This window comes from Augochlora pura, chromosome 7, assembly GCF_028453695.1.
Source record: "Augochlora pura isolate Apur16 chromosome 7, APUR_v2.2.1, whole genome shotgun sequence".
Classification (NCBI taxonomy): Eukaryota; Metazoa; Arthropoda; class Insecta; order Hymenoptera; family Halictidae; genus Augochlora; species Augochlora pura.
In genome coordinates, this window is record NC_135778.1 from 29,921,538 (window position 1) to 29,948,649 (window position 27,112).

The 27,112-nt window shown below is 34.2% G+C and overlaps 2 protein-coding genes across 2 annotated transcripts in view; one reads left to right on the plus strand and one right to left on the minus strand.

Annotated features, from left to right (window-relative positions):
• The window catches only part of Machr-b (muscarinic acetylcholine receptor), a 68,847-nt gene extending 50,315 nt beyond the window's left edge, over window positions 1-18,532 (plus strand). The window contains exons 2-4 of the mRNA XM_078185511.1: window positions 13,396-13,598; window positions 14,301-14,495; window positions 15,867-18,532. Of these exons, the coding sequence (XP_078041637.1) occupies window positions 13,396-13,598; window positions 14,301-14,495; window positions 15,867-18,007 (2,539 nt within the window). The 3' untranslated portion in view covers window positions 18,008-18,532. The remainder of the gene's footprint in view (window positions 1-13,395; window positions 13,599-14,300; window positions 14,496-15,866) is intronic.
• Window positions 18,533-19,330: 798 nt separating this feature from the next.
• The window catches only part of Flo2 (flotillin-2), a 38,868-nt gene continuing 31,086 nt past the window's right edge, over window positions 19,331-27,112 (minus strand). The window contains exon 8 of the transcript XR_013494454.1: window positions 19,331-19,778. The gene's annotated coding sequence lies outside the window, so the exon portion shown is untranslated. The remainder of the gene's footprint in view (window positions 19,779-27,112) is intronic.

Here is a 27,112-nt window from a genome sequence, read left to right on the forward strand (position 1 = left end):
AGCTATTCTAATTTCTAACGAATAATAAAATAATAGGATTGTTCAATGTTTAAATAAACTGCATTTAATAACCGCTCAATAAATTTAATAATAGATAAACGCTATTTAATATTAAATATTAGCTTAATATTTAATATTAGGAAATTAACTATTATGACTTTTGGCGGATATATTGTTTAATATTTAGGTTAACTGTACTTAAACCCAGTTAACTAATTCAATTTGCGACGAAATTTTTAACGAATAATAAAGTATTTAATTTAATGAAATATTAATTTAATATCTACTCACAGATAATTTTTCAGTTGTTTAACCTGATATTAAATCGTTTCAGTTGTTTAACCCTATATTAAATCGTTTCAGTTGTTTAACCCGATATTAAAAACATTTCAAATTGTTTAACCTTGTATCAAGCCATTCGTACGGTTCAACCAATAATTAAATCGTTGATTTAATTGAAGACGTAGAATCTTCCCATGCCTGTCTGCATTTTTGCCAAGAATGCCGGCGGAAAATTCGATAATTATTCCCGTGTTTTTAAAGGAGCGGATTGGCTCTGAAAATGTTGAATTATCTTCCATCCAGGGTTTCTGTAATTCAGCAGCTGCATTCATCCAATTAATTCGTTCTCCACCAGTCGAAATCAAATTTAAGCGGTCGATTTCATCAGAAAGTTTTGCTCCATCCATAGAGATTTTTCATCCTTTTTATTAGATAAATATTTCACTGAAAATGTGTTTTTTAATATCCATGAGAATGTTCGAATATCTTAAATAACTTAAGCCAACTTACCAAAATAATTGGACAATTTTCAGAAAATGTCTGAATTATCTCTAAACACTTGCAAACGAGAAATCATACGGAAAAGTTGTCAATGCTTTGATATATTAATAAATATCACAACACCGGAATAATAAAATATCAAAACATAAAAATAAACATCTTAATTTTGAAACTTATTTACATTAATATTGGACTATTAAGTCGAGGCGTATAGATTTCATAGTAAAAGTATAATATCGTTTGCAATACAATCTATTTGAAATATTATATACCACTTTTACAGCAAAAATATTTAATTTGTGAGCTGACAAATATGTAAAATTATAATATTTTCCAAATCATAATGTTTAAATTTAATTTACATAAATTTAGTGCTATCTAAAGTAATACATGTATGTACTTTGAAAGTGGAATTTTGACTAACTTTTTCGGAAAAGGTACTATTCAATATACACATATAAAGGTACATATATGCAAATGTATACAAAGGTATATAAATATATAATCATAGTAAAAGTATAAAGAGTTAATTTTTTCAGCAACAAAGCGTTGAATAAAAAAAATGTCATTCCTCATATTTTTATTTATTTTTTGATTTGTTTTTAAAGTCATCCCCTCCGCGGTGTTAACACCGATGCTGGGACACCCTGTATATACAGATATTATAACATTACAACTAAAATGCATTTATAAATAAAAATATTACGTCAGAGTACTATCCTGAACCATGTTGTTGCATTTTGTTCACATCAATGGTAAATAATTCAATCTCGAATACGAGCATTGAAAATGGTGCTTTGTAGAACGAATAGAACAGAAAGCAGGCTTTCAATGTGCATTCGCTGGCATAAGTTTAACAGAACTTTTGTATCAGGCTTGCGCGTTGGGGTTTGTTTACATGTGCAGCGTTACTGTAAACGCAGTTATTTATACAGGGTATCTTGGAACTGCCGACGCGAACCGAGGGGCGGTAAAATTATTCGGGAACATAGAAAAACATGGGTGACGTGTTCGTCCATCGCACAGCGTTCTTACTTGTATAAACACGAATTTCCATTTTTCCCCGAATGGTAATTCGACCACGGAAAAGTATCGTCCAAATTCTGTGTTTATTCTCACGCCTGTAATCATGCCTAGTCATGCTCTGCAAAATATGCATTCTCATAGAATGCTACGAACGATAAACAATCACATCAAAGATATTCTTCGCTACGATGAATGTAAAAATCTAAAACATCTAAAAAAATCTAAAAAACGCGATCTATTTCGAATCATTCGCGCTACTTTTTATATGAAAATTGAAATTCGATTATGGAACTAGGAATCTCAATATTCAAATTAAATATAGAGAGATTGGTTACAATTTAAAGTAATCAGGTAAACGAAATAATATAGAGAATAAAAATAATAATATACGCGAGAAAAGTTGTGCTTGAAAATTCTTCAACATTTTTCCAAAAAGGTGTACAAAAGGATATTTTTAGAAATCGATGTCGATTGCGATGCAATTTATTTAAAATATTGTATATTACTTTTACATAAAAAATATTTAATTTAATTGTGTGCTGAAAGATATATAAAATTATTTTCCAAATCGTAATGTTTAAATTCAATTTACAGTAATTTGAAGCAGTAGTAATACATATACTTTGAAAGTAGAATTTTTACTAATTTGTTTTGGAAAAGGTACTATTTGATTTTATATATGGATATATAAAGGTATTATATATGTATATAAAGATATATAAATATATAAAGGTACTATAAAAAAGCAACTAGATGGCAGCACAAGCATGGATGAGTAGCCATTTTGAATAATCTTTACTTCGAGAGTTATGTCAGGCTTAGAATGCATATAACTTTTAAACCAATAATTTGCACGTCTTGAGACTTGAGTTTTTGGAATTTTCTCGACAAAATCTAGTAGAATATATACACAAGATCCAAAAATCTTTGGACCCCTAAAGTAAAGTTTAACCCTATTTCACATAACGAATATCGAATGAATTTTGTGAATACAATTACATATTCAAAACTCTAACACGTAACATGATATTGAGAAAATTTATAGCTTCTCTTTGACGACATTTATCATATATTTTATAGGAAGACACGATGTATTCAATATGATAAATTAATACAATAATGCAGCGGACGTGTTAATGAAATCTGTATAGCCTGCGTGACGTTTATAATAAGCAGACTGTGGATTTTATACATTTATACAAAAATTAAATTGGTTAAATTGTAAGGTCATTCGAAGCATTTGAAGATACTCTTAGATTATATTCAACTAATTGTTAAAGGAAGGAAGTCATTTTCGAGTAATTTTTCTTTTCTGATTCTAGTTTTTATTTCTTAGCAATTTATATTTTACATAATGATCCACATAACAGGTTATGATAATAAATTTTATAATAAGTTATTATCATAACTTGTTATGCAGATTTTTACGTAAATTAAACATTAGTTAAAGATAAAAGCTAGAATCGGAAAAGAAAAATTAGTTGAAAATGACATTGTTCCTATAATTTTATAAAATGTATAAAATAAGTTTTATAATAAGTTATTTATAAATGTCGGCAGAGACTCGGTATATTTCAGACTTCGTTTGGAGCGCTATTATTGATTATCTCTGTTTCAATTTCACCGCGGTGTCGTCGAATACATAGTTTTCGAGCGTCTCTGTACTCGAAGGATGTAGGAACGCATAGGCATGGAAAGTTGCGGGGAAGTACACTCCCTCGCAAGGGTGTCTGTGGCTGCCCAAGCCACGGTTGAACGACCTTGATGAGCAGGCATCACAACTCATTAGACAAAACCGGCGCTTCACCCTTGTTTCGATGCGCAAATTGCGGCGATCCCTCGAGCACCCTCGCCTAAACGCGCAACCTTCTTGCCAGTGCCTTCCGTTCCGACGTTCCGATGGATACTCGACAGCTGAATACGAATCTAGAAATTCACTTGCAACATTTTGCGTTCTGCTTGCTGGAGGAACTCAAATTTCCAAGAGAAACGCAAATGCTTCAGGGAAACGTGAATTTGAACGTGACTTCAGCTTTGACAGAAACGTTTACATAATTGTAATTTCAATTGTACCATTCCGTGTATTCTTCTGGATTATGTGACGCAGATTATTGTCGTGGGAACAAGGAATTTGTTTAAATAATCGTTAGCGAGCTTGAGAAAGTTAAAGTGTGATTTGTTTTCGGATATTTTTGGTCTGTAAGAAGTTTTTATTATGTAACTACGATACCAATTACCATGGGACTTTAACATATGTATAGTTTTCACTAATTTAAATAATGTCTGTAAATTTTGTATAATGTAAACATGAAAATTGAGCTTGGTATGAGCGATATGGTAAATCCATGTAAGGGTTATTAAAGTGATAGTCTGTCAAGATAAATAGAAGATATTTTAGACTCTATTTTAACATTTTTTACCACAAAACTATGCGATCTATTATTATGGTATCTTAATACATAGTTTTCATAATGTTTAGAAAATACCCGTCAATTTTTGTATAATGAAAAATTCAAAATTGAGCTTGGTACAAGCGATATATGGGTATATATTATAGAATTCAGTAATATTCACTCTTTTGTTGCTTGTTTGTTTAAAATTAATTAAGATCCAAGATGGCATATTACTTATTCCAATATTTCTTATTTCCAGAATTTTCATGAAAGAAATTTTTAATATTGATTATCAAGACGTGCCAAGACGGTTTTTACATAATTGTTTGTACTGCATTCTGTAGAATAAAATAATGAACATTAAATGTTAATATTATTCCATAATGTAAAACTTCTTAAATAAAACGAAACCAAAACATATAATTTTTTCAACAGTTTTTAATTTTTTTGTGTCCCGTTAGCATTTTCAACAATTTCTGTTACCTTGCAATAATTTCTAATTGTTTCAAATAACACATAAAAATTTTTAACGCCTTTTAATAGTTTCACATAGTATTGAATAATCTTCAAGTTGTTTACCTTCATTTTCAATTTTTACACAATGCAAATAATAATAATATTCATTCTGCAATGTTTAGAGTTATTCCCACTGTATTGAAATACTATAAATACACAAATAAATGGGCACGTTTTGGATTTATTAAATAATAAAGATAATATCTTGATTATATTATCAATGACTCTATTTCTAGATATTTATTTGTTACACTGTACTTATTTATTTATTTTAATTAAATGTAATTGACTAATTCACCTGAATTATAAACAAATGTTTAAATATTATAATTAGGTTAGCAAGTACATTTTATACACGTCAAGTAAGAAAAATAATTTCAGCCAGTGAAATCGAACAAATAACGTAGTGTGCGACGAATAGAAATATATGTATATCACTGTTGCCCGAGTGTTTCCAGTGGTATCGGCCGGTGAGACCGTCTCTCAGCTAATTACGGATAGTTGGCCCTCCATTACGAATCATTTCGCTTGGCCGGCCGAGCCGCAAAAAAGTATTGTCGCCATAACGAGGTCAGGTATTTACGAATCATTTCACGATGACGCAGGCGGCCGGCACCAAGAGAAAGAGCCCGCTATAACGAGGACAAGTATTTACCCTCGAGACCACTGAAACAATGGATCTCATCTCTCTATCTTTTATTCGCGTGGCTTCATTGTCTCGCGCTTGTGGCGGCCTGTTCTAATAATCTTAGAACGATCCTCATCGACTTGCTAATGTTCTCATCGAAATCAAAACACATCGTCGCGATACAATCGTGACTGCATCGTGAATCTCTTTCGAACCAGTTTCCACGGTCCGACGTCTCCAAAAAATTGACTTTCTTATGGACCAGCGGAGAATATTATTCCAAGCGTTCTACTCGAGCTACTTAACTGTTTCACATGCCATTAACAGTAACGTCAAATGTAACCATTGTACAATTGTACAATTGTCTTTGCATACTTGTGCATTTATTGTACAATTCTACAGTTGTGTGTTTGTAGAGTTTCACAATTCTATAATTGGTATAGGATATTACAGGTGTGCAGTTGGACAGTCATACAGTTCTAAAAATGTACCGTTATACAGTTGTACAATTGTACTACTGTAGAATCGTCTAATGGTGCACCTTTACAACTGTACAATTGTATAACTGTGTAGTTAACTCTAGTTTACTATTTGTAGAGTTGTACAATTCTATAATTGGTATAGGTTAGTAAAGATGTGTAGTTGGACAGTTACATAGTTACACAATTACACAGTTTCACAGTTTCCCTGTGTAACTACCCGGTTACACAGTTACACAATTTCACGGTCAGGCGATTACACATTTACACAGTTTCGTAATTACCTGTTCACATTTAATTAAATGTAATTAAATTAAAATCACTTACAGTAACACCAGAAATACTCAACCATTCCGTTCTTTTCAAATTGTTATAATCTTGTAACAAATTGTCGTACAACAATAAGCCTGGACTCGTTTCAAGCTTGGAGCGCCCACGTAAAAATCCATAATTCATTTATTTCTAGCTCGCTTTTACATGCTAATACAAACGGAAAACCGAATACGTAAGTTCACTCGAAATTCATCCATCCGAAACGTTCCCAGAAACGTAGAAAAAATTTTTGTTCTCCAATGAGTCTACTCGAGAGTTAAAGATTGAAGCATTCTCTTTGCAACGACTCGGTGTTCGGTGTATAGTCACTTTCTGAAGCGTAAACGAGGATCCAGTTCGGCCGTGTACAACCCTCACGTACCTTGCCTTATTGTAAAGTAGGCGGCGCACCTTTCATTGAAACCTCGATAAAGTGACTAAAAGAAATCGTACACCGAAGCTTAACGGGTCGTTTTAAAGGAGAGGCTTTGATCTTCAATTCCCTGTTAGGATCAGTCGCGGAAAGAATTTCCCAAGTTATTTACGGAACTTTCTCTCCGAAACATTTTCGAGAAAGAACTTGCCTCTAGTTTACCGTCGCTATGTTGGACAATAACGTTACGAGATCACGAACGACGGATATTAAAAGTAAGGATCTCTGAGCTTTAAAATGAGTATTTCTTGCGAAATTATAACTAGTCAATTATATCATAATTATAAGTAACTATTAATTTTTTGCAAATAAAACATTAGATTAATTCATAGATTTTCGTGTGAAGTAAAAATTGTCTATGTTTATTACAGCATGTAAGAACTATACAGGGTGTCCCGGAAATCGTAGTACTACCGGGCATGTTGTGATTTTAGGGGTATAACTAAATGAACTAGACGCCGGGCACTATAAAGAAATGTGATATTTATTATATAATGGTGGATGAATGTGGATTCTATAAAGACACTTTTAATGCAAGACAATCGTTTACTATACACGTACAATGTTCGGATGTAGAATGACGCATGTGCAAAAGATCGGTATCCTTTGTTTCGGTTATGTGGGTAATTCAGCGATCTTCATTACCAACAGAGCAGGGGATGATTCTGCATAAAAAAAGAAGAAAACGTTATGGTATAACATTTTTTCATGCGGTGCTCCGTTTTTGTGATAATCGACTTCAGAGTTCGTTCAACTTGTAAACCAAGAACCTTTGAAGATCAAATATTAAGAGCCAAGCAGAACAGTGAAATACAGGACAAGCAAATTGTATTAAATCGTTTACAAGTTGAATGAACTTTGAAGTCAATAATCAGGAAAACGGAGCTCCGGATAAAAAAATGTTATACCAAAATATTTTCTTCCTTTTTTATGTAGAATCACCCCCTGCCCGGTTGTACTACGATTTCCGGGACACCCTGCATAGACATTTATTTTGTTCCTTAATAATTCTAATAAGTTGAAAATGATGCAACGGCATTTTAAATTCTTCTAGCGGTTTTACATAATTTTTGATATCCTGCAAGTACTGGTTCATATTATGAAAAACTAAGGTTTATGGATTAATTTAATTAGCATAATTTAAATAGCACTTGAGTTAATGGCTTTTAGACGAAAGTGACCTAAAACTTTTTCATAGGTAATCAAAAACTACCTCGATTAATGCAATCGAAATTTAATTTCTATCCGATAAAATATCAAGCCAATTTTTTGCGAAAATCATGAACTTTCATTTAAGACGTTGTCAACTCTTTGTGCCTCATAACTTTAAAATCCAAAACTCTAATTCATTGTAAAAGAATTGCTGCAAGAAAAATTACAATATATTATCTATTTTGACTTTTGAAGGTGTGACAACAAAGAATTCATAATTGTAAAACTATTTCTCATTATCACGTTTTTAATATTCAGAATAATTGATGTATAACAAATGTTTTCGCAACAATATTTGCTTTTGAAAAGAGTGTCTTATATTGTTGCTTAATCAACGAGATTGCAAAATATGACATTATTTTATTAATTTTTATTTTTTAATCCTTTGCACTCGACTGGTGGCTCCGAGGCACCACTCAAATTTTTCTATCACGTGCCAAAATAATCTTTGTACTAACAACGTTTTGAATTTAAAAAATTGTTACAAGTGGAACTATTACCATGAATCACAAGAATGATTGATTAATCACGTATGCATAAAATGCACTTTGTTATATAAAATGAAAATGCTATCAGCCGGAGAAATTATTTTAGATTTACAGTTAAAATGGCTTCGAGTGCAAAAGGGTTACAATTCTGCGATATGAAACAATTATGGTGCGATTAAAATAAAAACGAGGTGTTTCGCGTGATTTCGTAAGGATGTAATATTGTTGGACAACAGCGTATTACATTGCTAGAAATAAAATCGAACGTCTTTTGGTATTTTGAGGATTTTACAGAGTATTTCGCTTCCAACGTGCTTTCTCCATTAATGGGCAAAAAATGTGGAACGGTTCCACAAAGCAAAATTGGTTAACCCAGATGTCTGAAGTTTCCACAGAGATTCACATTGTTACGAACTTCATTCACTGATACGGTGACTTTAAAGGAACCATCTTAACTGCAGTCGAATGCGTCGACTTAATACTCTCGAAACTTGTACCTCTTGGTGCCAGTAGCTACAAGTTGTACCACCGCATTTTAAGAGTTCAAATATCGAGTGGAAAAGTTAAAAACTGTATTTAAGTCATTACCGTATTAACGGTATTAAGGTATATAGCAAAAATATAGAAACATAAAGTTATTTTATAACGAAAATTATGAAGGATTATTTATAGAGAGAATTATTGGAAGTTGAATCGTTAAATTGTATGAAGAAATAAAATATCGAAGATGAAAATTCGTATATAAAAATAATTGCTCTAGAAAGTAGAATAGAAACTATTTACATTGTTAAGTAGTAATTTTGAACTATATTAAGAGTTTAAAACAATCAAAATCAGTTATTGTGTAACAAATGAAATTATTTATAAGGGTTATTCGGTAATAAAACATTGAAAATAGAAATTGTTCTATAGAAGAACTATTAAACGTCGAAGATAGAAATTATTCTGTAAAATACTGTCAATGAAAATTAAGATATTGTAAATACTAAGGTTATGATAAAAATTGTTGTACTGGGCAGTAATCAGTCATTAAAAACTCGAAAAATAAATATTGTTTTTATAGACATGAATGAAACTATCTATATCTTCTTATTCTAGTAATATTAGGTTTTATATATATGTATATTACAACTTTGTATTCCTGTAAATAATTATATCTAAGGTTCGTAACTATATGTTACCTACCATTTGTGCAATATCTTCAGATAATAGCTGATACTATTAATATTAAAATTAATTTAAGAAGTAGCAAACAAAACGAAGTAATAAAAAAGGAACAAAGTAGCAACGTAACATAGTATACATGTAAAACCGAAAAGACTCGAGTAGTATAAAATAAAGTAGCAAGAAAAGTAGGTGCTATAAAGGAAAACAACAGGAAGTAAGCAACAGGTAATAAAATAGCAAACGAAGTTGCGACAAAACACAGTAACATTGGGCAAAGTAGTATGGAACAGAAGGGAACAAATAAAAGGAAACAGAAAAGAATGTTGTAAGAATGTGTAAAACAAAATATCAGATGTAAGTAACACAAAAAAAAAACGAAGTAGCAAGACTAACAACAAAGCGAAAGAGTAACGTTAAGTGGTGTAGCAAGAAATTAGCAGCATAAACAAAGTAACAATTTTAAAAAATAGTAATAAGAACAAAAATGCAAAGTTTATCGAAGAGATAGTTTCCGGATTCCTTGCAACAAATTCGAATAAACATGAAAGTCTGCTGGGAAAAAATAAACAAAGTAAAGAAAAAGGTGAAAGCATCGAGATTTAAATCAGTTCAAGTTTATTGTCATTGCATCACTCTTCGTTATAAAATGATAAGTCGAAACATCAACAGTCCGCCGAAAACTCAGAAATTCAGTGCACAAAGCAAAGAACTGAGATAATGTGGCAATGAAAACATAGTAGGGAAAAGGTAAAGTACCATGGAGAACTAACGTAATGCAATGCAAAGCAGCACCGAATTTAACAGCAGAAAAGATAGTAGCATAAACTAAAATAGCAGGGAACAATGTAACATAAACCAAAATAGTAGGGAACAAGGTAAAATAAACCATAATATCAGAAAACAAAGAAACATAAACCACAATATCAGATGACAAAGTAGCCGGTAATAAAGCAGACGATGGAGTAGAAAGGCAAACAAAACGTTGAAGGAACAAGGTAGCATTAACCAGCGTAACAAAAAAGAAATATCATACACAACGTAGCAAAGAGAATAAAAATCACAAATGTAGTATACGGAACCTTTTCTTAGCTCGGGAAACAAATTCAAATTCGAGTAAACCGTGTCTTTAGTGTCTTCTTCACTCTTTCTTCGAGCTTTAAAACGAATCTACATTTGTCATAGCGGCAGTCGCTTTTTTCAAAGCTATAACTGTAGCAGCTTATGCGTCGACAATTTATGGAAAATTGCGGAACCTCGGTACACAGAGACTTTTTGGAGCTACCATGTGCAGAATAGTAAAAAAAAAAGTCCACTGGGGTCGTTCTCCGTGTATCACGGTCGACAAACGGTGTCTATTAATTGCACGGTGTATAGGGCGCAGGACAAAGGGTACGTTTAACCCGTAGGAGTCACGATCGACTGGCTAAATTATTTAAAAAGGAGCCACCCTCTTTAAGGTACAGGCCGTCGCTTCGCTTCGCGTCGCGTCGTTTCTTGCCTGCCGGCGACGGGAGCGCGCAAGCGGGAAATGGATGTGGTTCCATTCATGCTTATTTCAAGCTCATTGTGCGTCGGGTGCATTCAGCCTTTGACTTGCCTCTCGTGTTGCCACTGCAGCAATGTTTCATAGAGAGCAAGAGGCATACGTGTCACTAGCTAAAATCAGGAAATACTAGTGTCACATTTTCTTTGACGCTAACGAACATTACTGAAGAAGCACGGGCCTTATCTTCCTCCCTTTTCGTCTGTGCGCGCATCTTTTTTTTTCTTTAATATCTCCTTTGTCTCCGCTCACAAAAAACATCGCCGTGCATCCATTAAACTGCATCAAATTATACGACTTGTTTTAACAACTTTATGGTACAGTGGATCTTGCGACACCCGGGGGGAAGCAAACTCTCATGTCCGGATACGTTTTGCGCTCTGGTAGCAACAGTTCACGCAGTTTGAACTTGCACATTCTTTTTTCTTAATAAAATGGCATGGTTCAATGTTTAATTGTGATCGACGGATCGAGTTTGGATAACAACCAAAGGCAGCAAAAGCAAGTAAAAAATGTCCACGAGAAATTGACACGATTCAGGTGTTCTTTTCGCATTCAACATTTTTTAATCATGTTCTCACATTTATAACTTGACATTTAACTATGCAATTTTAATCACAGTGCTTCACAGACTGTTACTATGCCATTAGGAATAGTGTAACTGTTACCGTTAAAGTGTAAAACGTTTTCATATCATTGTAGATGCCCAAACCTGAATATAAATACTAAACGTGGTTCACGAAATCTTAACGAAGAAAATCTCAAACGTGAACTCTGATGAAAAATAACTTTATGTTATGTTTATGTTATAAATATTATTGTTGGGGACCGGGGACACGTGCAGACGCCCCTGAACCCAGGGTGCACGTGATACATCCTCGCTTGTCTTTTCCGTTACTCTTTTGTTTCTGTGCGTCTGGTGGCGTCGTCGAGTGCGTGCCTCGGTCACTCTCTCGTATGGACACAACAGTTACATATATATTTATGTTACATAATGACATGATAATGTATTGTATATCATATTGTACTTACTATATTAATATTACATAAATCAATCTTGCACAAACTCGTTACATTAATAACATAAAATATGACATATAATACATTATTATCATATACAATATATAATAATATATTATAACATAACCTTGACATATAATATACTATTATATGTCAATATTAATATTATATTAATAACATCTAAAAATATATAGTGATACATTATACGCAGTAATTATATTATTGTACCAGTTAGAATATGCAACTGTCGTCGTCAACATCGACGAATTCTGCTTTTATTCCCTTCGCGTTGGCAATAATCGATAAAGTGGCTCGCTTTTTATTTCTCATACAGTAATCATAAGAGGAGGCGTTTTGTAGAATCTAGAAACGGGGGGAACGGTCGAGTTTTCACGAATGGGTTAAAGGGAGGTTTTAATATCGTCCCGACGTGACCCTTTTTTTCGCATTTCATGGTCTGTTTTTCCGTTTCTTCTCCTTTTCACATGGATTACAAAAGAACCTGAACAATATTCTATAGCGATTGATAGGAAATCGATAAGGCAAGCGAGTCACCGATGTCCTGCAGCATGGAAAGTGTATTATTCATGGCACTCATGCAGCATACGTATCACGTTTCTTCTTAATGAATTTAAAGATACGCTGCCATGCATCACGCGCGACACGTTCGTTACGTATCGCGGCCCCATATTTTCACGATCACTTCATTTTATTATATCAAACTTTTATCCACTCCAACAGATTTATTCATCGTCCGTTTCCCTCGTTTTTTTTTTAGTTTTGTTCATTTAAATCGTCCGCGCTGTTTCATCGTGGGTACTAAAAATGAAACACAAAATATTATTTGGATTTTATATACTTCTAACAGCTTGTTTTGTTATTTTTTATTTATTGTGAGCAGTTTTTTGTGACAGTTTGTCAACTTTAATGACTATGAAGCAATGGAAAAACAAAATTATTACCTAGTAAACATCAAGTCAAGGAGCTGTTAAAAAATAAAAAAAAAAGATATAAAAAATATAAGAGCATTTTTCAATATTTACTGAATGAATAAATGAGAAGAAAAAATATATTTTACCACTAAACATTGTCGACTTAAACTATACAAAAATTGTTGAATTTTTATTTTGAATATTGCCGGGGAAGTATCTCGAATCACCCAAATAGCAATCGTAATAGTAGTAATTGTTCTTAAATGAACCTAGCGAAGGTATCGTGAAAAATGCATAAATATTCATATTTAAGCAGGGAAGAATATTTTCCCTCTTGAATATTGTAGGATCGAAAGGATTGAATAACTGAAAAGTTAAACTGGATAATTGAAAAGTTAATATTTAGGATTTGCAGGAGTGTAAAAGCGCAAATGAAAAATGGTGTGATTTGTTATGTTTCTAGGAAGCGGGAGAGACAGCGGGAACGTCTTTGTCGCATGTCCAACCAGGTTTTAACGGAATGCACCCAGTTTAATGGAACATGGCCTGACCCGGATGATCCGCGCTGGAGCAGCGGTGAATATGTGGAAGTTCTGTCAGACCTGTTCCCGACAAATAATACCAACTGTTGCTCGATAGCTGGCACCACAACGGCTTTATCGACCGGTAATTCTGTTGAATTCCCCCTTGAATAGCATGGTCGAATACTGAAGGCTACATACCATGGTTGCGGCAAATGTTCATCTGCATTTCAACAAAAATTAAATTACAACATTTCTATGAATGTGTTCGTTACTCAATTATTATCGTGAAAATAGTCACAAAAACCACACGAAAATATTAACGAGAAGCGAATGATTTCAAACACAATTTTATAACAATTATATTCTACCGTTCCGACTATTTAAAATGTTCAATTCTGACGAATTCATTTGAACTAATAAGTATAATTAAAACAGTAGTAATGAATAAAAATCACATTGTATGAAAATTATCATTTTATCATGTATATTATTATATAAAGAATTTTACGTCTATTTTCATGATAAATGCAAAGGAATTTATTAGCATATCTCTTCTATTAATAATTAGAAAGTCATTTTGTCGCTGAGTAAATAAATCGGTCGATTAAATGAATGATTTATGCGACAGTATAATTACTTATTTAGTAAGATACTTTTGGTTTGGTGATATTCTTTTAGTTAGGATCGCCGAATACATGTTACGTGTCACATATCTATAAGATGTTAATGTTCAACGAAAATCGATATTCTTATCGACCCGTGGAATTAAAAACTCGTGAAAATGTTAGAAACGAGGCAACGTTTTCGTGACAATTTACTGACAAGATATCTGTGTATTCAACAGCGGAAAGTTTCATACCTGCTGAACCACCCTTCGAACTCTGGCAAACGATACTGATTGCTGTCTGCCTCGCATTATGTATACTGTTAACTGTCGGCGGTAACATTCTCGTTCTTCTGGCGTTTATCGTAGATAGGACTATCAGGCAACCGAGCAACTACTTCATCGCATCATTAGCAGCCACCGATGTGCTTATTGGTGAGCTTTTTCACAAATTTATCGATTAGCGATAGCTGCGTAACTTGTTTATAACTTTCCCATAGAAAAACTTCTCCGCAACACAATAAGAAAGAAAACAAAAATAAAACGTATTATTCAGTGAATTGATAATTAGAAATAATCTGGGCAATGAATTTCAAAGGTAATTTAACAACCCCGAGGCTTGTCATTGTTTAAGTGAATACACATTTTTGTATAATATTTTTTATGATTTTTTCTAATAATCTTCTGTAATTTCAAATATAGCAAGTCTACAGCTCTTATAATTTCTTAAATGATATCCGATGAATAATTACGTAATAACTGTTTATTCACACAGAAAAGTATGTACGATAGCCTGATTTTGCGAAATTTTGATTTTAAATGGTGCCAATAATTTTGGGAATTATTATGCAGAGTGTTTTAAAAATATCATAAACTATTGAAAGTAGTGATTCTTGGGGTTATTAGAAAGAACTTTTTCCTTAACGAAAATGTTCTCCGCAGCACCGTTAAGGAGTTATTAACAAAAAAACACGGACTAATTAATAAACACGGAAGCTCTTCTCATGGACTTCCAATAATTTAGGAACACTCTGTACATTCTTTTACAAACGTGACAAAATCGAATTTATTTGAATTTCGTATACCTTTTACGATAATATGTGATAGAATATAGAAGTTCATTTAAACATTTCTCGGAGAAACATTTTTATAGAGTTTTTGTTTTTGTTTTATAGCAACTTGTACGTTAATAAACGTGTCTAATAAAATTTTCAGCTCTACAAAACTGTTATTGCTTCATCGAGTAATTTAATTTTTCATGATTTATTAGACTTAGAAATGAAATATCCAGAAAACAAAAATTAACATTTTGGGCATCTGCTATTTTTCCTTCATCACACGAGGTCCTTATTCTTAAGGTCGCCCACTGCGGGGCGTGTAGTTCAGATCAAAGTTACCTTTATTAAACTTTATAAACCATTTCTGCCTATGACACCCTCTCCGTTGCAATATCTCGAGCTGCTTCGGCACCTTTTTGACCTCGATGGAAAGCGACGAATAGCAGACATCGAAAATGCTAATTTTTGCCTTCCGGATATTTCATTTCTAAGTCTAAAAAAATCGTTAAACATTAAATTATTTTAAAAACCGAATATAACAGTGGTATAGAGCTGAAAGAGATCTTTGGAACAGTTAACTTAGTTTGCTAAATGATGCACAAGTTGTTTTAAAACTCTACGAATTTATTTGGCAACCCAATGCATCAACAATATCGTCAATATCGCCACATTATCGCCTGAGTAAAGATCCTCAGTACACCAAGTACCCATGAAAAACGAAATAACCCACGAGTCTCGTGTTGCGCAGGTACAGTCTCGATGCCGTTCTACACAGTATACGTTCTAATGGGCTATTGGAACCTGGGTTCGCTGCTGTGCGATCTGTGGCTCTCTGTGGACTACACGGTCTGCCTGGTCTCCCAGTACACGGTGCTCCTGATCACGATCGACCGGTTCTGCTCGGTTAGAATCGCGGCTCGTTATCGCAGTTGGCGAACGAAGAATCGAGTGATCTGGATGGTATCGATCACCTGGATCATCCCGGCGCTGCTGTTCTTCATCAGTATCTTTGGCTGGGAGCATTTCACAGGTCGTAGGGACCTGAGCCCCGGCCAATGCGCGGTGCAGTTCTTGAAAGAGCCAGTGTTCAACACCGCTCTGATCATAGGCTACTACTGGACCACGCTGGTGGTGCTCTTCATCCTCTACGGTTGCATCTTCAAGACCGCATACGACATGCAGAAGAAGAGCGAGATCAAGCAGAGACAGATGCAGTTCGTGGTGGCGCAGAGCGCGGGCGCCATGTCCGGCATGGCGGCCAGCATAGGGATGTCGAAGACGCAGAGCACGCTGCTCAGTCAGGACAAGCAGAAGATGGTCACTTCGGCGGACGATGGCGGCGACGGGGATGGGTCCGGACAGAAGACGTCCTCGAAAACGTCTACGGGCCTCAGCGACTCCGCGGGCAAGCAAGCGAGCACATTGACCGCTGAGACTGAGAGGTCCGAGCCCACCAGCAGCCCCATGATTGACTCCGACGAGGAGAGCACCTGCGGCCCGTCTCAGCACCAGACACATCTCAGGAAGCGATCGTCGGTAGCGGACCTCGTGGCGCAATCGGGAGCGTTGCAGGTCTTCGTCGCCAACAGCTGCCTGAACGGTATCGTACCAGCGAAGACTATACCCACCAGTCCCACCTGCGACACGCAGAGGGCGCAAGCACTGCCCAGGATCCAGGAGACCAGCCTCCTGGACACCGAAAACCCAGACAGGTCCAGCAGCCACACCCTGACGCCAGAGCAGTCGCTGAATTCCAATGGAGAAGCGGGAAGTAAGCAAGCTATACCCTCCGCGGAAACCTCGCCACCCACGCAGCCTACCAGGTCCATCAGCGGCAGCCAGCAGAACATCATCCCCCCACCCATGCAGTTCCAGAGCAGCCCCCCAGTCTCGGACAGCCCCCTAACTTCCTCGTCGACAGACAGACCTAAATCTCTAGTGGTGACTCAGAGAACCTACGACATCTTGACGGGTCTCGACAGCGCCGACTTGAGGTTCATGGACGAAAGCTCGGTAATCCTGCCCAGCCCATCCTGCGAAAGTCCACCGTCCTCCTTCTCTTGTAGCCTGGCGCACCCGCTGTCCACGGCGCCATCCTCGCCGATCCTTGGCAACGTAGCAGCGGCGCCGAGCACTACACTACTGCAAACGGCCCTGATCAGAGCCACTCAGGCACAGTCTATCAGCACACAAAGCAAGCACAACCAGCCGCCCATGTCCAACGCTTCTAGCCAAACCCATCCTCCTAGAGTCTTCATCACGCAGAAGACAAACGTGGCGTCGCAGACCTCGCCGGTCAGCAAAGTGCAGACGGAGGTCAGCGTGAAGGTGGAGGACACCAAGCAGCAACCTGTCACCACTGTCGTCAGCGCCTCCGAAAACTTCAGCATGGTGATGAGACAGCTTTCCGAGGCCAGCAAGACCGGCAATGCTCAAAACTCGTCTTCTAGCGGTAGCATGGTGCCTACGATCTCTGGAACCACCGGGAACGAAGACTCTAAGAAGCAGAAGAAGAGGGAGAGCAGGGACGGAGGTTCCAGGAGGGACTTCGTCAAGACTTTCGGGAAGAGACTGAAGAGCAAGACTCAGAGAAGGGACCCCACCATGGGCAGGCAGAAGTCCCGGACCGAGAACAGAGCTGGAAAGGCGTTCAGAACCATCTCCTTCATCTTGGGGGCTTTCGTCGTCTGTTGGACGCCGTATCACATCATTGCCCTGGTCGAGGGCTTCTGCTCCGATCCGCCATGCACCAACGGACACCTCTTCATGTTCTCGTATTTCCTGTGCTACGCCAACAGCCCTATGAACCCTTTTTGTTACGCGCTGGCTAACCAGCAGTTCAAGAAGACCTTCACCAGAATACTGAAAGGGGATCTGCATATGACGTAAATGGAACGACGGGAAGGCCTTCCGTAGATAATTTTGAAATTTACGCATCGCGCCATGTCGATGGTGAAACTGGACAATAAAAGTAGTGTAACGACGCGATACACAGTATTGTGCGCTTTCTGTATATAGTGACTAGGACGCGTTCATAGAGTTTTAGGTCGCATTCAACGGTGTATATAATGTATATGTATGGGTGTTTGTTTACCGTGTATGGACTTCCGAAAACCAACCAAACTCGACTGTCCTGGAACTTGGCAGATAGCTTCATTTCACATAGAAACAACGTGGCGAGATGGATTTCTGGCGACTCGAAAATCGGCGTGCAAAATTTTAGTAAAATTGTTTCATCATTTCATCGTCGCTGTCTATAATTTTGAAAACTATCACGCGCGAGGTTATTGTAAATTTTGCGTGAAGCTATGTTTTGGAAAATATCATTATTTAGGAGAAGGATTTTTGGCGGCTCGAAAATTGAAGCGCACAATTTTACAGGAATTGTTTTACCATTTCATTGTCACTGTAATTTTAAAAACTTTCACTCGTTGATTTGTCTCAAAATTTTCTTAGAGTTCTGCTTTGAATAAAAATCATATTTGCGAGAAGAATTTTCGGTGATTTGAACATTTGCAAATCTTGTTCAACAATTTTATTGACAATGCGTGCAATTATGAAAACCTAAGCCACATTTTGAATATAATTTTATTTTACAGAGAAACAATATTTGAGAAAAAGATTATTGATTACCGTTAAAATTGTAAATTACCTCGAGTTAAAATTCAAATTTTCATAAACAATATTTCATTATTAATACTTCACTCTCTACCTTACCGACATCTATGTTAGGTTTGAGTGAGATTCCTTTAACTTTCGTTTCGCTATGAAACATCATTTCTATGCAAACTAAAGATATTTGCCTTTCAGTGCAATCAGATTTGACCGATTTTCGGAAGTTTCTCTACCAATGCGGGGAAGCACGCACCACACCGGACAAGTGAATAGTTATAAGGGAAAGTTCGGTGAGCTTTCATGGGGGGGGGGGGGGGGCGGTCGATTTCATACTGATTCTGTACAATAATTGAAAAATTGCCGATTGGGCGGATAGCTGTTGGATGAAATCGAAACATCAATTTTTGGCCTATTTTCCCGTTTAACTGGATGCGAAAATTCCGAGATAAATCTAGTACGTGTCCAACTTTTAAGTTGAGGATACTGGTTGCGAAAAAGCAGATACCTCAAAATAATCGTGAAAATTTTTGTTCGTGGATTTTACGCGAGCAAACGACTTGACGGAAATCGATGAATTTAATGCAGGTGGTGGGGGGACGGTTCGTGCTAACTGGACGAATCGGTTGAAACGAAAATCGCGACGCCAATGTATTCGGAAAAAACTCTGAGCGGTAGCTCTTTGAATGCTCTGTGCAAATTGGTTAAACTCCAAGTTTTAAAGAAGAAAGATTGCGGACCCGGTTTCTGGGTTTATGGCATTGTATCCAATGAATTATGCTACGCACACACGGCATTCGGTCCTCCGTGTCTCTCCAGCGTTTCGTTTGATGCTGTGTCAATAATAAACAGTGGAGATGAAGATTCTCGTCCTGGATTGCAACTTCGTTTCGTTACTGCCTTTTCGTCATCGCAAACATCCGCAAGCACGGGGATTGTTGGAGTTAGAGATTCTCCGTTGACTCTTTTACGGTGTCTCGAGGCAGATCTTGAAACTCGTTTGCAGAGTATACCGTAATTTCTGTTAAATCGGATCCATCGAATCTCTCTAAAAAAATAAGTGATATTTGAACATTTTTTAGAATTTGCTTGGGCATAATTCATCATTGAACGCTAATTTTGATCGCATGCTATAATTTATGCTATCCATAATAATGCAGCACGGATACTATGAATTTTCGAAAATCTGTTCAAAATTATGAAACAAAGAGATTTTTTATAAAAATGAAAGTTTTTAAAAACCTCGTTCTTTTTAAACAGATTTCTGCAAAATTGCTTTTGTATTAAATTGTATTGCAGTAGATATTGTAATAGGTATTGTAATATGGTATTCCTTCAAATTAATTAATAATTCCTTCTATTTTTTAATTTTTGAGAATTTTATAGGAGGTTATGATATTCTAGAGTAAGTCATTGTTATACTGAATGGTATTAAATGTACCACGTGGCAAAAATTTGTATGTAGCATAGAATCATGCTCGAACAAATTCGAAAAAGATGCATACCATTGTGTTGTCTAGATTTTCTGTAAAAACTCTCTAAAAACGACCTTCTGTTTGGGGTGATTAAATTCGAGAAAGGGGCTGCTGAAAGAGTGAACGTTACAACCTTGCACAAGTCAATTACAACAATACATAAAAGAGGCGCATAGACATTTTTTAGTTGTTCATAACTTTTATAAAATGCAGTGACAATAGCGAAGTCTTTGCAAATTGGAAATTTTATGCGAAATAAATTGCTATTACGACAGGATGCATTTTTTTAAAACAGGGGATTTATAAGGATTATTTTCTAAATAATGAGAATGCGAAATAATTACTATAGAGGACGTTTTCTACTCTCATTTTTAGCTTTTGTAAAATCTGATTTTAAAAAAGTTTCCAATTAATTTGTATAAAACTTTAATTTTTCAATTTCAGAAATTTTTTTATCTTGTTTGAAAATTATTTAATCATATTTAAACGTTTTTAATGTTATAAATATATATTGGGAAGGTTTCAATAAAAAGTTAATAATATAAGAAATTGAAATTGAAACAAATACCTAACGGTATTTAATTCGCTTGAATAATTATTTACACATGTTTTGATGTTTGCAATATCATAAAACTCTATGTCATTGCATTCTTTAGAATATTGTGTAAAATTATTCTATGCATAGGATATGCTTATAACTGTTAACGCATACAAATTTCTATGATTTTCTTTTCTGAATAATTTTCCAAAAATACTGTTAATACTAGACAAAAAAAACAATTTTTAAATTTAAATTTTCTATAGCAAAATCACATTGATTATCAAAATGCAAACATAAGTAAATAAAAATTGATAATGCCAAATGAAAACAAAGATGAAGAATGATTAAAAATATATGAACATTTGTTCCTTGTATAGGTACGACAGTTTTTTTGAAAGGCGAATCGTTATTGTCACAGCATCACAGGTTTATCACAGTATTTTCGTACATTTTAAAGAATTTTATAATGTTTAAATAATACCATCTCGACTGAGTATGCTTTTTAAACATATATTTTTGAAGACACTGACACCGCTCGCACAATGGCGTCGCGACGCCGAATTTAATGACAGTAAGCTTTAATACTGCTAATCGAGCTTCGACGCAATCGCTGGTCAATAAAAGAAGCTTTTCCAAAATCTTTTTTTAAGCCGTCACTTTTATCACATATATCGATTTTCAATACACGCAATTTCGTCTATAAAATAAATAGTAGCATTGTATTTTGTTCTTTTACAATATTTCGTGGTATTTTTTATTCATTTTTTGAAAACATATATTAAGAGATGGGAACGTAGTGACGTATTTGAAAATTAGTTTTGCAAATTATGCTGCATTCAGTGTGTTCGCCAATTGTTTAATTTTCCTTTTATTAAGACTAGTGGGAATTAAGCGAAACTCGTTTTAGGTTTTTTTTAATTAGGAAGTGTAATTTTATAGAAACTGTTTCAAAAATATAAACCCTTGAGTGCATAACTTCCGTAAATATTAATTTCAAAATGAAATTGTCTGACAACAATGATAATTTTCAAAATAAGATGTCCAAAAATGAGTTTATTTTATCAGAATTCGGATTATGAAAATAAAATTGATTTTTAAAAAATTAAGATTCTATGAACAAAATTGATTTTTAAGAAATTGATTTAATTATTGATTAAATTAAAGTTAATTTTTGAAATTCAAACATTAGGTAAAAAATTATTCGAAACATTTTGTATCACTTTCCCACACACATGCTGCATTATAAATAATTGCATTGTCGAATGGCAACATCGTACATTTAGGTTTTGAACAAAGTGGAATTTCAGTTTGTGTTTTAATTATAAACACAGGCAGGTGGGTTTCGGCTTTCAAATTTATTGTTCAAGTGAAAAGGAAATTCGCGTTTTTGTCCAAAGTCAATATATATTTTTCAAACTTCACTGCCAATGGCGATAGTCCTCCTACTGGTTTCGTTAACTTTACTATAAGACCGCCGTGAATCTTAAGTATTATCAATGATAACGATCGCTCTTCTTCTACCGTGTATAAATCTGTATTGCACGATGTATAGTAATTGGCACTAGCACCAGCTCCTGCTATACATATACATACTGTTCATAATACTCGCACGTGAATCGTTTCAAATGAAATTCATTCGAATTCGCAATACGTTTTCGAACGCGTGTACGTATATTTATTGTACAAATTAGAATAACATATTTTACGTTATTCGATTTTGTAATATATATTTTACAATACATTCGTATATTAATTTTGAAATAGATTTTACAATACATTCGTATATTAATTTTGAAATACATTTTACAATATATTCATATATTAATTTTTAAATACATTAAACATAATACACTGTAAATATGCAGTCAATAATTGCATCGTTTCGTTAAATAAAAATACATATTTTTTATTGCACAGATCGATTCTTCTGTTTATTCTACGTAAAAAATTATTATAGTATTATGACAAAATAGTTATTAGTTCTCGAGATATTTTCAAAAAATGTCTTTATCGAAGAAGATGTTCAACGCTTCTCAATTACAATGTAAACCTTTATGATAATATTGTTACATTGTTATCATAACTGCGTTTAAATTACGCCTTTAACCCTAATCTTATTTCTTATACGATTAATGATATCTTCATTATGTAGCCGTTTTCTTACTTCTTTTGTATGTCCGTAAATATACGTATACACATGTATATATATATTTATTTATTTATTCACTTATTTATTTTTAAATGTATTTCAAAACATACATATCAATTTTAAAATGTATTTCAATTCCAATGAACACATATCGATTTTCAAAGCTACATAATTGTTTCTCAAATGTATTTTAAAATACACGACAATTGAGTTTAATGTCAGATAAAATATTTCTTTTCTCACGTACAAAGTACCTTACCTCATCACACGAACACAATTTTAGTATACAACCATAGCATCTGATAAAGTGATAGCAATTAGAAAATACGCATACATATGTACCCACATATCTATGTACCATAATAAATGGCCAATGCAACTCATAAAGAATACAAACACGACGAGCTTACAGCAAACTACCAAATCATCGCGAATTAAATGATTCATAAATCTTAGGGGTACAATGTAATACTTAGCCCAAGAAATTATAAGTTTTAACCGAATTATTATTTTGAACCGATGCGTTTTGAACGTTCGTTAATTACCTCTAAAATTGAGTGAGTGTATAGAAAGTGATCTCTGTTACTTTCGATAATAGAGTGCATCTCTTTAATTAGAATTCTGTATACTTTAATTAAGAGGGCTACGAATTAACATGCATTTACCACTGGTAGAAAGTATTCGACAAAAGCGTATATTCGAATATTAATTGAAAAAGGAACTGTAGCATTCGATAAATATTGAACAGACGTTTATGCAAAAGTATTAATAAAATGGCGGGTGCTTTAAATTATAAATTTTCCAAAGCAGGGACACCATAACGAGCTGTAAGAAATTTTTCTATTAAATATAAAAAGATAGTCTATCAATGGTAAAAGAACAGTGAAAATAATAGAATTTAATAGTATAATAAACTATTTGAACAATTTTTGCAAAAGACAATTTGAAAAAATCTCTATAATGTTTAAAGATAATTGATCTATTTTTCAATTACTGTCAAATGTTCAATTCGTATATTTTCATTCACTAATTATTATTCATATAATTGGTAGACTACAAGTCTTTACGCAAAATACTAATTTTCTAAATTAATTTCACGTAACATAGCTTCGTTTAATAATTTCACCAAGTAACATAAAATATACAATAACAATATTCATTTTTCAATATTCATTAATTCTTGATTAATCGTGAATGATCTTTTGAAAAGATTTCTTAATCAATAAAGATTAATAGTTAAATTGATTAAACTGTTTGCATCGATTGCAACAAATCGAAGCTAAGTAGAAAATTCTTTCTTTTCTGAATAATTTTAGTATTGAATAATCAATAATATGTTGATATGTGGAAAAAGTTCAAAATAAATGAAAAATAAATAAAGGAGTAAGGTAATTCCCGCACTAGCAAACGTCAGGGAATATTTTTTTCGCCAAAACCTTGGCATCTGCAAGCGTACGGCTCGAATTGTTATTTCGGTCATCGAACATGTATCGCTACAGCCTCAAAAATAATAAAAAATTAAATTACTAAAAAAAAAGTTGGCACAGTTTTGGCGCACTTTGTTAAATAGAAACAAATCGTTGTAAAATAAGAGAAAATAAAAAAACGCTACACACTTATTCCCCAACCCAATACTACAATGATATAATATATTGATACATATTTGAATTCTTTCAATTCTATTAGTATCTCGAATTGCAACTACATTTCCCATAAACATATATAATTCATGGTTTGACAATGACTTTTGGTCGAATACTTTTTGCTAGGGGTGTACACCTAATAGGGGCGCACGGAACCAATTTGGATAATTAGACGATTGATTACGTTGGGGAGGTAAGTATCCAGCACTTTTTCCGAAACGGTCGTCGTTCTTCATTAACGCCTACCAATGAAGCAGAGTCATTAAAAAAGGCAAAGCAGGGGAACCATAACGAGCTATAAGGAATTAGGAACGATTTGCAAAAATATCCTCCTGAGGAATCGGCCGGCAATTAAAATCAAGATTTCGCGAGGTGTGCTTAGCCATCTTCGTATCGTTCACGTGTCCCTAGATGGATTTCATTCTTCCTACCTCAAAAAACGATATGTGTGCATGGGAGGAGTTGCGTAATTGAAGCGGGTTGCTGTCCTTTTGTGCTCGAAAATCGAAGGAGGATTCAATCATGTCACGTGACTCGACCTTTCCACCCCTCAGTTTCGAGTTGACGATGAAAGGAAGGTGCAAGAGTGGAAATTTTACGAACTTCGTGCAAGAGACGGTTTCTCCGAATATATTTTCCGTCGTTGCAATATTAGACTGTGTATTTGATAAATTCACAACAAAAACAGTAGAACTATCGAGCGAAACGTGATTAACGTGTTCTGTACTGTTTTATAACGATAACAAAATTGGATTTATTTACATTTTGTACAATTTTACTTAGAGTGTATGCATGAACAAAATGACTTACTTGAAAATCTCTCTTAGAGATTTCTCGTAAAGAAAGTTTTATAATTTTACGAATTCTAGAATAAAAATATGAAAAGAACAGTCATTTTGACTCGTCCGGTAGTTCTAGTGCTATAACAGTAGAGATCAATATTTTAAACTGAGAATAGTGCACGGTTAAATACTGTATGCGTCTATTTTTATTTATTTTATTTACTCCTACTCCTTTTATTTTCAATAATTGATGTCTTATCTTTATAATTGTAGCATCAGTAGATAGCTTAGATTGTCCCGATTAAAATGAGTACATACACGGCATAAATCGGATAACTTGCAGCTATACTCAGAATAATTTATAAGTAATCTATAGGGTGAGCCACGTAAGTTACGTCTCTCAAATTATGCTTTATATGAAAAATTGTTACCAAAAACGGTCTTAAAGGTGAATAAAGGTTCATGTATATAGAAAGATTTCCAAGTTTCCAAGATCAACTAGTTATCCAAGGTATTCGAATTATGTGACTCGCCCGGTATAATTTGAAGCTTCTCGATAAACGTAGTCTGATGTGCATCGTGTTTGGTCTCATTGTAATCGAAAAAATCCCAGCTATCCATTGGTGATGCAATTATAAGCGTAAGATAAAAAATTCTGAAAGTTAAATTTTCTATGAACTTCGAAACTTTAATTTATATCTACTATCAGAGTTTCAAAAAATGATTTGATACGAAACATAATCGCTAGCCAGTTACAAAAATGAAATACAAAAAAGGAATTATAGATAGTAAAATAGTGTATTAAAACACTTGTTTACATTTTGTTTATACTTACCATTAATCTAGAATCTATAAATCTTAATATAATTATACCGCTGAAAGTGAAAATTAAATACGAGGTAAAAATTTAATCAGTTGGTCATTTTAATGTTCAAATATTTCGGAAGCTACTTCAAAATTTATAACTTTTTTCATGATATCGATCGATAAATTATTATATCCTGTTTTTGCAAAAGAAAATATTGCAGCGATACCGAGGTAATAAAATCGCTTTTAAGGGATTTTTTTGCGTCCCAGTATTACCGACGGAAATGAGGTGGGAAGTTAGAACACATGATGGAATTCAACTTTTCTTTCAGCACTTTGCCTGTTTTCAACAAAAAAGAAGATGCAACCCGCTCCAGATATGTAACTCGACCTCGATAGAAAAAAACAAGGAAGCACGAGAGTCATGCGGCGAATCGATTCTTGATTCGCCACAAAAAAGGTGTATTACTCATTTGTGTAATCCCATGTTCGTGCAACAATATCTACGATTTTTCTTTTAATTAGCACTACTACTTCCTCGAGTAAGGGAAAGTTGCCAAATGCACGCAAATCATTCGAATTCGTACCCTGTTAATTAATTTGTTATCAAGATTATGTAAAATGTTTCACGAAAATTATATTAATTTTTACAACTAAACTAATAAGAATATGGTATCTTCAATTTATTACTTCTGTAATTGTCTCGACAAATTTTTAACAGAGTGTATTTTTAAATATAGAAATAAACAAAATGAGAACGATGGCAACGTGAAAAGTGGAAAACAATGCTAACGGTGAATACAAATGATTACATTATTATAAAATTGAAACAATTGTGAATATTGTACAAACTTCGACCAAAATTGTACAAATCAAACGGGTAAAGAGATACGTAACTTTTATTAATTATGAAATACACAATATATTTTTTAAATCCATTAATTAGGTTGCTGCATAAGAAATCTGTGATTTTCATCGTTAACTT